Raw genomic sequence first — 12,186 nt, 5'->3', positions numbered from 1 at the left:
TGAACCACATCGTTTACTAACTTTATAATTAAAATAGAAGGCCTTCTTCCCCATTTTATTTTTTTTCTTCTCCATTTTAATAGAAAAAATACTTCTTCGTTTTGATTGGAAAATAAACCAGGACAATAAAAAGGAGCAGAATACTGATTGGAATGCAGAAAATCCTCCTTAAAAAAAAAGTTTAGTGTTATTTACTGAGGATTTTTCTGGTTGTCAGAGGTGTGCTAATCACTTTGCATTTCCTTTCACCAACTCTATGACATCGGCCCCTTCAAAGATGAGGAAACTGATTCTTTAAAAAAGGTTAAGGAACTGGCCCAACATTACACCATTAGGAGGCAATGAAATTCTTGGCTTAGCAGGTTGTGCTTTATCACCAGGGTTCCATGCAATACCATGCAGTTCAAACTTTCATGTGCATTTATATTACATGGGGATCTTGTTAAAGGCACATTCTGACTCAGTAGGTCAAGAGTGGGGCTTGAAACTTTGCATTTCTAATATGCTTTCCAATGATGAGGTGGCAGTTGCTCTACAGACCACATTTTGAGTAGCAAGGCACTATACTACTGAAAGACCATCATCTCTTCCCTTTCAACAGAATGGTATGACAGTTCATTGCATTGGGAGCCAGACACTCTTACTTGGTTACATGACCCTGATACATTTGAGACAACACAGAGACAAAGATATCAATCCAGAAGCAATCATGGTTATGGAATGCATACATTTCCATGTATTTTTACAGTAAAAATGCATTAAAAAATCTTTCACAAAAGAAACTTAAAAAATACAAGTAGGGTGTTAAGTTCTCCCCACAACATTCTTTCAGGCATCAACTGTCTCATGGGTGGGAGGGGAGTTCCTAAAGGGTTTGATTTAATCATACAAAATATTCATTCATATCATCTCTCATCAAGACATTTACATGAAGTGGGGAACTAGGGAAAGTAGGCTCAAAAGAATCAGTCTCCAATTTAAGGTTACAGTAGTTCAGAGAAAACTCTATCTTTCTGCTTAGTATATAGGCCCTGTACAGTACGATATTTTCAAAGTATGAAACTCAGATGACATTGCCACGCTAAAAGTCTTCATGGATAAAGCCAAGCCCAGGTGGGCAGCACATAGAGTTTAACATGTCAAACATCTCTGACAACAAGAAAGACACTGAGATGTTAACTTCAGGATCCACTCCAAAAATCCACCTCTTGATTTCAATGATTTAAAACTCTGGACCACAATTGAGAGCATCAATCATTTAACATCATGGATTTGGCTAGAATAAGTGGGAAAATTCCTAGCAGTGGAGCCTTAGGAATAAAATCCCCAGTTGGCTCTTAGGAAATTGATGAAAAAAGGACATCATTATTCAGTTGTGTTCTCCCTCACCATATTACTGTAGCTCAATGTATGCTCTGTATGGAAAACTCTGAAGATAAAAATAGCAGTCTCAGACTTTTTCCTCTTTTTTAGCTATAGAATGTACATTGTGTCTGTTCCAGGAAATATCCACAGAAGGACAGCTACTCATTGTAATGTTGTATAAACCCATAAGTCAAATAAAGCTATGAACAATGTAATATTTATATATGCATAGTGTTTTATAAAAAGATTGGCCCACATACTGCTTTTCATCAATACAGAAAGAGCATCAAGTCCACAGCACACCGCAAGAAATGAATGAAGAACAGAAATGCAAACAAGTGCTTAATAATTCACAAGCAGGCTCACCATGGAGGAAATGATGATACTCAAACCAACTAAAGCTTTAGAGAATTACTTATATAGTCTCCCATTTTTAAAACAGCTTTACATACCTGATTTAGTTTACAGTAAAATATATCCCAATGAATCAATTTGTTCCATATTCAGAAATATAAACACATGTCACATTCCTCACAGCTAATTTTTTTGTCATAAATTCTCTTTTATACAAGAAAAAAAGGCAACAGTTGTTTGTTTTTAAAACAGGCTCTATTAATTACAATTTTTAACTCTGTACACAAGATAATTGGCTGGTTTTCTCCATTTTTTTTTCTTTATCCTTTTTTTTTTTTTTTTTTTTTCAAACAGTACCATGAGAACAACAGTGATTGACTTGCAAAGTTTTGTGTCTGTATGGAAAATGCAGAACAGTACTACGGAAATACGCAATGCATCATAAGCAGCGATTTGTTGTAGTGGTCCAACAGGTACAAGCAAAGGTTTTGGCTCAGCTAGGCAGTAATTCATTGCAACCACAACCCGGGGCTATAGCCGACCCAACCAAACCTCCTGTGAGATAGCAAACGAATGTCTTCTATTAAAGAAAAATTTCTATAGTTTGTTCTGTCCAAAGATTCAAAGGACAGGGTCATAAGTGCAGATGTTTGTCAACCAGATCTAGAACCAATGAAATCGAATCCTTCTCTCTCAACCATTTTGGAGATTTTTATTATGGTTCCAAAGAAAACTGGCATTTCTAAGAATGAGCATGCCCAACCCTCATTTCTTTATCAACAGAGAAGTTCCTTCTACCAAGGCTTACTCCCTCCTCCCCAATTTGGCAAAGGGCAACCACAGGCTCATGATAAAAAGGGGAAACTTAACTTTCTGTACTAGTGATTCTTAGGGCTCCTCACCACCGGCACGTTGTCTCCCATGCCGTCTACTATTCAGTCTCAAATCAGGCAAGACAACACCAAAGGTGTTTGCTGTGCATTCCTTCTAGTAGTTGAGCAAAACTTTCATGGCACTGCCTTAATGAGATTCTCACTCAATGTTGGTGATGCTAATGAACCTGACCATCTGTGCTTGGGCTGCATTTAGGTAATGGTGACCAAACGTCTCCTCTGTGCACCTTTCTATAGCCAGGGAGAGTCCAAACTGCTTTCTGAACGGACAATAACTTGAGAACATAATATTTCTTTGTGCTTTGTGCTGTGTCCTTTAGCTATAAATATCCTTCATTTGCAACAGTAGTCTCTTCATACAGTTTGCCTAACTTTAGGATCATCGGCAATCCTCATTCATTCCAAAGAGTCCTCAGCTTTAACAAATATAACTTTTGCCTTTTTGCTTTTTTTTATCAAAAACAAACAAAAAAACCCCACCAAACTCCTAACTAAACTACAGCACTACATCAGTACATAACAGTCTCCATCAAATTAATTAAATTTGATCAATAATTTTCCTTACTTAGAGATAATGATCAACAGCCCCACTTAACCAGGAGAGAAAAAGATCACCGCCCCCCAAAAGGGAAAAATTCTTAACAATTCTACAGTTTATGTAGAAACAAAATTTATATCCCTTTGCGGGAAGCATTTAGCAAATAATTTCCCAAAAAAGTATGCATTTAAAAATACTTTCTTTAATATGATACATCAGGCACAACACTTTTCATATATATATTTTTTTCTTATAAGATTTCAAATGCATCAAATGTCGCTAGTCAGAGGATCATCAGGCTGACGTCAGATGCTTCATTAGGTAAGAAACTAAATGATTTCAGGTTTGTGAGCTTCCTCCTCGAACCTTTGACATGGTAAAGGCTGGAAATGGGACGCAGGCTCTCAGATACTGAGGTCGGTGCTACATTCTTTGTATGGTCTTCTCCGCTGCTCCGGGGGATGTCTGGAACTCCGGCCGGCGTCCTGTCTTAGACTCGTCTCGTCCCTCTCCCGGTGGCTGCCTCTGTCCTCTTTGTTTCTTTTCTCCAGGGACCGCTCTCTCCTCCGCTCAGGGGACTTGGTCCGCCTCCGGTCGGTGGATTTGGCTCTCCTTTCGGGTGAGCTTCCTCTCTTGCGCTCGGGCGATCTTCTCTGATCCAAGAGTCTCTCCAGAGACCGCCGCCGCCGGCCTGGAGAGCCGTCCCTCCGGCGGGTCGGGGACCGCTCTCGCCTCCTCTCCGGGGAAACCTCCTTCCTCTTCTCCTGCTTCTCCCTTCTCTCCAAAGTGTTGTCAGCGCTGCGTGTGCCTTCCCTCCGCTTCTCCGGGGACCTCCTCTTGGGGCCATTGGTCACCATCCGCTCGGGTTGGGCGTCTCTTCGTCCCTCGGGTGCCCGGTCCTTGGGTCGGCAAGCCCCACTGTCGGGTTTTCTAGAAGTTCCGTTCCATGTATGATGTTCATTGGGTTGTCTGCTGTGCTCTCTGCTGCCTCTGGGATCTCTCACGTGTGCCCGCTTTTCCCCATGTGGTGATGATTTGTGAAGATCGGGTGGGAAACTGGACTCCAATGACGGATGCTGTCGGTGGTCGGGGGGCCCGGCCCTCATTTCCGGAACACCTTGTGGACCGGTGGGGGGGCCGTTCCCGTCGCTGCTGGGGTCTGCCAGGAAGAGAAACGAGAGTAACAGTTTGGTATCAAGGAACTTGGCTCCTGTCCCCACCCGCCCTCTTGAGACCCCATTAGTCACAACAAACAAACAACTGTTAAAAGCAGTCAGAATCAAAGCCAAACTGACTCTTAGTTAAAGTATAACTGCAACTAGCCAGGGTTAAAAACTGGTACTTGTGGCTTTTGGCAGCTAGCCTACTATCTTTATACTCATACAGATCATTCAACTTGTAACATCAGTCATGAGTTTAGTCTTTAAAGGAATAACCCAAGTAATCTGTCTAGAAGTATCAAAATGGCCTTCCCCCTTAGTATCTCCTGTTCTTTCTTTCCCCAGCCATCACCCTTCCTCCCTGACATCTCCCCCCCACCCCATGACAGAAAATATTCCTTTGTTTAAAGACTGTTTTAACTTGCTTACAAAAATCTGGTCTGTTGAACTGGAAGGGCATGAGGGAACTTTGTAAGGGAATGGAAAGAATCTATGTTTTGATCTGAGTGGGGATTAAATGGGTGCATAGAGAGGTAGAAATTCACTGCTCTGGACCCTCAGGCTTTATGAATGTTACTGTAAGCAAAGTATACTTTCATTAAGGGGGGAAAAAAAATCCAGGCTGGTGATGACAGAGGCAGCACAGCCAGATGTTGACGATAGGCAAATGTGACATTATGGGAGGGTCCATTAAACATTCTCTCTACCTGTGTGAGTGCTGCCCAACAATGTTCTTTATTTTTGCATATGTTTAAGGAACTGTTTTTAAGCTGTGGAGTCATCTGACAGATAAAAGGAAGTGGAAGAGAGCTGTCACGTGCACATTTGACATTACATGGGGTTGGCATAGAGGCACTTTTCTTGATGCTATAAAAGCAGCCATAATTACATCTAAGGTGTGGATTCACTGGGCGATTTTTTACAACCTTAAGACATCTATAGATTAAAAAGCAGGGGAGCCCCATAAAGGCTCCTGTTTATTGTTAAACTATCTGAAATGACACTGCAAAAACATTAAATAGCATCCTGGATTTATGGGAGTTCTTTTCAAAGCTTTGTCATACCTAAACCCAGTAAGTCATACATACTATCCTATTCCAGGCTAGGCACCAGAAATGATGTGCTGCAGCATAGAGGACAAACCAGGGCCACAGTCACAGAGACTAAGAAATCACGGGTGCTCTTTAAGGATCTTTCATGAGTCAACAAGGTCAACATTAGGCAATTAATCTTTCACAAATGATCTCCCAGAACCTAGGGTGAGTTTTAACAAAAACAGGAACATAGCCTAAAGCAGGAATCAGTAAACTTCTTTCTGTAAAGGGCCAAAGAGTAAAATATTTATGGTTTTTGCATGCCACATAGCTTGTCACAACTGTTCATCTGCCACGATATGGCAAAAGCAGCCACAGACAACACATACAAGAAATGGGCATGGCTATGTGCCAATAAAACTGGACCTATCAATTCACAAACAGGCTGTGAACAAGATTTGGCCCCTGGACTGTCATTTGACAAGAGATAACTAAGTAGGAAGTCTCATCTTCCTGTTTTAGCAGAGTTTTCTCTCTCTAGGTGAGAGCTTTGTGATCTGAGATTTGTTCTTTTGGAATGCTGGGGAGATGTCTAGAAATAACACACACAGAGGCTTAAGAAGTCATTTTAAGATCTAGGTGACGGAAGGGGCTTCAGTGACCATCCTAAATCTAACCTTGCGGTTTTCTACACCTATATGTAAGAGAAGGGAGAGTAAGGCTTCCAGAGTCAGTGGTGTACTTACAATTCAAAGAACGCAGGGTGCTCAGAATGAATTGCCAAACATATCAAAACAGAGCTAAAGCAGAAGCAATGAGGAAATTAGGCCACAGCACAGAAACACCTAGTATTGATTGAGCTACAAACCGTAGTTTGATTATGGCCCATAAGGTAGAAGCAAGCCTCCCCGAGCTTTTCATTTCTCATACATGCAGCGATATTAGGAGGTATCATCGCTGTAGAAGGGAGGGCCCAGCACCAAGAACAGTCAGAGAAGAGAGAGAAAGAGAGAAAGAGAAAAAGTTGAACATTTAGATTCCCTATAACAAAGAGGAAAGAAAAAAAAATCTGCATTTGTTAACATAGGGTAAAGAGAGTTTATTTGTCCAGTCAGACAGTCTAAGGCAACACTCAAATAAGGCTGCAGAGACCAAAATCAGAACAGTGACGTTTTCAGACAGCCAGATAAGGTGAGAGAACCCAGACAATGGATGCATCCTTTTTTTTCTTTTACTTTCTTTCTTTTTCAAACAACTGGAACAATGACAGGCTGGCATAGGAGAGCATTAACAATAAACAACAAAAGAACAAAGTTCCCTCCCTCCCCCTCCCCACCCCCCAAGACCGCGGCAGTTAAATTAAGTACAAAAAACTCATTACAAAAATAGCCTCACAGAGAAGCAGGTTCCAATCAAGTCAGAAAAATATTGGAACTTAACATATTATAACCCATTTGTGACTCTAATCAATAGAATTAGAGAAATTTAGTCCCAATGACACATGGAGACGTTACAGTAGCACAACTCTAGCACATTCAACCCTTTTGGGAAAAAAAAAAAAACGGTGTATTGAAATGATCTTTATTTTTAGCCCAAAGAACATTGGTTAGTGTTGGATTTTCATCCTCAGTGCAACAGACATAGGTTTTGAGAAGGTACACAGGTTACTGATGATGACTCGCAAATGAAAGATCACATCCAACAGAAGCATAGGGAAGACAGAAAAGGGAGACAATGTTACACAGTTTCAGTGGCATCGATACACCTACAGTCAAGGTTTAGTACAGTGCACAGTTGTGGCATCTTAATGTTGTCAAAATACTTCCCCTATGGTTGGGCATGTCTAAAGGGGCCTCGTCAGATACCCAGCCCTCCCCCGCCATGGGCCCCTTATTACTTTGCACCTGTATGGATGTCCAACACCTGGGGAGACTGTCCTTCAAAGGAGTTCTTGTTCTCCTTGAGCTGCATCTGAATTAAGGATCTCATCAAGTCCAAAATGCAACTGGGAATTGTGCCAAATGACTTTCAGAAAAAAAGGGCAATAACAGATAAATCCCTAATAAAGGGGACCAATGTATATGGGGACCATTCAATCACAGTTTCTATAGAAACTTTTGTAGACCTTTGGTTGGGAAGAAGAGCCCTACATCTAGGGCATAGCTTTTTTTTTTTTCTTTAAATTTTAAACAAGAATCTCAAATAGGACATAATTATTATAATATACAATATTTCGCCATCAGAACACTAAGCTATGTAAAGATCATTGCTGTTTAGTCAAATCATGTCTACAGATATGACAAAGGAACTCTATGCATAAGTTGGCTTTCCTCACAGGAAAGGTATAGTAACGTGTTTCCCTCATGATGGGCACTGGGAATTGATTTCATCCTTTATCATCTAAAAACATATGGCTAAAGTTTCAACAGTTTTGTTTGTTTTGTAGTTGTGGGCTCAGGTGGTCTGATCTGGGGTAGGGACCAGTGGGAGGGCTGCAGAAGAACTGTATACACCTCCTTGATGCTGAGCAAGGCCCCCAAATCATCTCCAAAATTCATGCCTCTTAAATAAAGATATCAAGTAATCAAAAACGAGAGAGGAGAAAAAAAAAAATTGTGCCTCAACATTATCACTCAGGAAACCTGCTTTCCTGCTTCTTAAAAGGAGTAGAGTCATTTTGTGCTAACAATTGGATCTGAGAAACAGTTTGGCACAGTTCAAACAAACATTCCTTCGCTCTTGGTCGGACTAGACAAAATGTTCTCTCTGATTATCAGAAAGGGGGCTATATAAAGATCTTGTCTTAGACCATGCCCCAGTCCACGTGAGCAAGCAAAAAGATGAAATGTGTAGAGATTTCAGAACAAGCGAGGCAAATAATCACATGGTGCGAGAGGCTGGTAAGACACTGGTGAATAGGGGAAACAAAAAGACTTTCCTGCTGCAGTTCTGGAGACAAATTCATGGAGTCATGCCAGGGAAGGAAGGAATGTTTTCATAGTTTGACCCACCATATTCTGGGACTGAGCCGTCTCCCCGCTTCAGAAACAGACGCACTCTGCGGCCACCATTCTTAATCAGTTCTATAGCCCGAGAATGCTTCATGTTTTTGGTGGTCTCACCATTGATCTCTAAAATTTCATCACCAACCTGCCAAAAAGAGAGAGCCAAGTGAGAAGATCACCAAAGGGTTTCATCAGCTATGGAGGTGCTTTATGATTTCAAATTCTTCCACTTATTGACTGACCAACTACTCATTGAACATGTTCCAGAAAAATCTTCTATTACTTAGGAAAGAGAAATGAAAAAAAAAGAAAACAAAACCAAACTCTCTGTCCTCAAGGAGATGACATTCTAATATGGGAAATACAATACAACAGGCAACTTAAAAAAATACATGGTATGCTAGATCGTTTAAGTGCTAAGGTAAAAAAATAAAGCAGAGGGAAATATAAGTTACTGAAGGAAGAGGATGTGGTCAATAGCTTCTAGAATGGCCCCCAGGGATCCTTGCCTACTTGAATTCATATCCTGTGTAATCAATCTCCTTTCCTTTGGATGTGGGTTGGAATGAATGACTTGCTTTTAACAAACAGAACATGGTAAAATGTGATGAGAGGTCAAAGATAAGGTTACAAAATAATTTTGGTTTTTGCCTTACTGGCCCTCATTTGTCATCTCACTTGTCTATTCTGATGCCTGTTGTGAGATGCCCTACAGAGCCTATGGTACGGAAACGAGAGAGGCCTTGGGTCAACAGCCCAAGATGCACTGATCCTGACAACAACCATGAAGCTTTAGAGGCAAATCCCTTCCTAGAGGAGCCTTCAGATGAGACCACACTCCTGGCTGATACATTTGACTGCTAATACGCTGGAGGTAAAGGAGTGAACAAGATAGGCTAGATACGTCCTCTCGAGAAGCACATATTCTAGAAGGCAGAAAAGAAAAAGACTGGTGCTGGAGTTTAAAGCACTGAATTTGAGTCCTATCACTTGAGAGCTAAGTGATCTTGGCTAAGTCTGCTACTTTTTTGCAGTTCATTTCCTCATCTGAGTAAGGGTAGGGTAACAACTCATGCCTACCATGTTGAAGTCCAATTAAATGTTACAGTATGTCACGTGAACTATATAACATGATACAAAATATCATAATAATGGTATTTCTCTCAATCAGAACTTTTTTAAATGAGTAAAGGGAAAAGCAAAATCCATGTGTTTGGAAATATGAACAAAAGGACTATATACCACTGTATATGCACAAATTATGCATGTGTATGTATAGAGGAAGGACATATAAGAAATTGGTACATAGTTTGACCTTGGAAATTATATTCTTACTATGCATCATTTTTTTATCTAATTCTAAAAAATCACATTCCTGGTCTACTTTCTCAATTAAAAAAAAAGATTATTAAAAAAATTCAGTCTTCAGAAATATAAACTTCAAGATTCTATCTTAAGTTACAAATATTAAATTCCTCATCTTTGGTCACTTTTCCCCCTTTCTGCTCAGGACTCATTTTATTCACTTTTTTCCTTTCCTGATCTGACTCTCAAATTCTTTTAATTCCTTCCAAATTGCTCCCTATGTATGTCTCAATCTATGCCCCCTAGATATAATGAGCAAATGATTTTTTTTTAATCATTTGATCTGCCCAGAAGAGCAACATATTCATACGCGGTAAGCGATATTAGATATCAAAACAAAACACAGTGGAGTTTTGGCATGTGTGCATTTAAAATTTGCATTATTGAGTCCTACCAAATGATCTTGAATATTCATACTATGGTGTCCTTGGCCCACTGTTAAGAAAGACAGTTAACTCATTCCTGAGGCCAGAGAAAGGTGGTGGTGACTAGCGAGAGACTGAATGGAACTCACCACCCAGAACCTACAGAACCACCTGGCTTCCTGCTGTCAAAGCATGCTGGGATACCCAGGAATTCCAGGGAAGTAATACGAGATTAAGTACAAGAAATGGAAAATGGGATTGGGATTTGGAAATGGGATTCAGACAACATCCACTTTAGTAAGTTCATGGGTGATTTTAATCCTTTATTCAACGCCAGAGTTGGAAGAGCTCACCTAATTCTGGTAGATACATCTAAGCTTGAGGGAGAGATGAAAAGCTGTAGAAACATGTAATTCTCACGAGCGTGCAGGTTCTAATCATAAGATGTCACGAAGTCACTGCAGATGACTTATTTACATCCACCCCAGATGCCTCTCCCGAGTTACCTTCATCTTCCCACACCTTTCCGCAGGACCATCCTCTGCTAAGCGCAGAACGTAGAGGTCCATGTTATACTCTCGACCGCCTCGAAGACTGAAACCAAATCCCTTGGCTCCTCTTTCCAGCTCCACAGTGTAAAAATCTTGCTCCTATTCAAAGAAATTAAACGCAGTTATTTTGGGAGGACTTAAATCGACACACATTTCTCTCTCTCTTTCCAAACACTCTCCATTATGGCTCATTTGACCCAAAGGCAAAATTTGTATCCCCTTCTTGGTGGTTTCTAATTGTTTATTAATATCAATTAACCTTAGGAGTTTGGAGATCCAGAATGTGAAAACATTCATGAGTGTGCATACAGATTGCATACCAACACGCATATATTAAAATTTAATCAGTGAGGCTGTGACTTGCATTTGTGACAGGAAAATCCTTCATTAAATAATACCATCCTGCACATTGCTGGTGTTTTAGTCTCCCTGCCCAAGGCCCTAAAATATCTCATCATTTGGATAGCAATGACAAACTCCACACATCTTGACAGAGGTTCCTATGCTAGTTAAGGAGAATTGGGAAAAGATTAGGAAAGGCTTTGAGAAGGCCAGTGAGGGGGAGAGAAAACGAAAAAAGACTTAACTCTGTATCCCCCAATGTTTCCCAAATCTGCTTCACCTATTATCACTTGTGTATCCTCCATTACCACCTTGTGGGACAGGTAGGTAGCTTTAGGAGCCTTACCTGAAATTCACAAATCTGAGAAACAGCTTAACCAAAAGACATTTTCTTGACATAAATGCCTTTACGAATACCATGACCAGCTATATCCTGTTTTGCTCTTTCTCTGATCACTTATTATTGAGATAATTGATAGCATTTTATTTTGTTTGGTCCTCCTCGCCCCTGCCTCCAGAAAAAAGATATCTAGGGATATTTTTCAAAGGTAGTAAAATAATGTTATTTACTTGATAACCCAAGGTGAGTTGATGTTTAGTATATATTTAGTACATAAAAGGTTATTTATGTTAATTGGGAGTACCTTATAAGATACCTGGTAAAAAGAACTTCAGAAAATTGGAAGGAAATGCACAAAGCCAACAAGGCAAAAAGAGACACAGTCCTCACCTGTGTTGCCTGGGGTGCTTTGAATTCAAACTGAGATTCTGGCTTTGGTTTGGTGGTGTTCCTGCCAAAGCAAGAGAAAAAAAAAAAAAAAAAAAAATATATATATATATATATATATATATATAAGAGCAACCCATGGAGAGCCTGAGAAAGAATCAAAGAGAAGTACCATCACACCATCAGGAGTTACTTTTTCCCCCTGAAAGTAACAAAAGAAGCCAAAGTCGTATCTGACCTGGTCTCCTGGGCTCCTTGCTGCGAAGGGGTGTGTGTAGTGGTGATGGTGGCTATCTTCTCTGCATTGGTCAGCAGAGTGGCATTTGAAGACTCTGCAGGGTAAGACAAAGCATCATGAAATGAAGGCCCCGGAGAAGACATTATCAAATCAGATGTGCACAAGCCCCATACCTGAATGACATCTGAATTCTCCGTCACCATTTCAAAACGTTCTGACTTGAATTTCTAAACAAGAGTGTGATGTGAG

General features: G+C 40.4%; 1 protein-coding gene across 14 annotated transcripts in view; it reads right to left on the bottom strand.

Annotated features, from left to right (window-relative positions):
- Positions 1 to 707: 707 nt before the first annotated feature.
- MAGI1 (membrane associated guanylate kinase, WW and PDZ domain containing 1) overlaps positions 708 to 12,186 on the bottom strand; it is a 630,820-nt gene continuing 619,341 nt past the window's right edge. For 12 of the 14 annotated variants that reach the window (XM_061128127.1, XM_061128130.1, XM_061128132.1 and 9 more), the window contains 5 exons: positions 11,938 to 12,031; positions 11,703 to 11,763; positions 10,586 to 10,729; positions 8,356 to 8,494; positions 708 to 4,309 (listed from right to left, as the gene is read on the bottom strand). In XM_061128127.1, coding sequence (XP_060984110.1) covers positions 3,555 to 4,309; positions 8,356 to 8,494; positions 10,586 to 10,729; positions 11,703 to 11,763; positions 11,938 to 12,031 — 1,193 coding nt within the window. In that variant the 3' untranslated portion in view covers positions 708 to 3,554. Of the gene's footprint in view, positions 4,310 to 6,212; positions 6,302 to 8,355; positions 8,495 to 10,585; positions 10,730 to 11,702; positions 11,764 to 11,937; positions 12,032 to 12,186 lie in introns of all 14 variants that reach the window. The other 2 variants (XM_061128140.1, XM_061128141.1) reach the window with 1 other exon arrangement.

Source organism: Dama dama, chromosome 24 (assembly GCF_033118175.1).
Source record: "Dama dama isolate Ldn47 chromosome 24, ASM3311817v1, whole genome shotgun sequence".
In the NCBI taxonomy this organism is placed as follows: Eukaryota; Metazoa; Chordata; class Mammalia; order Artiodactyla; family Cervidae; genus Dama; species Dama dama.
This window is presented reverse-complemented; position numbering and strand designations above follow the sequence as displayed.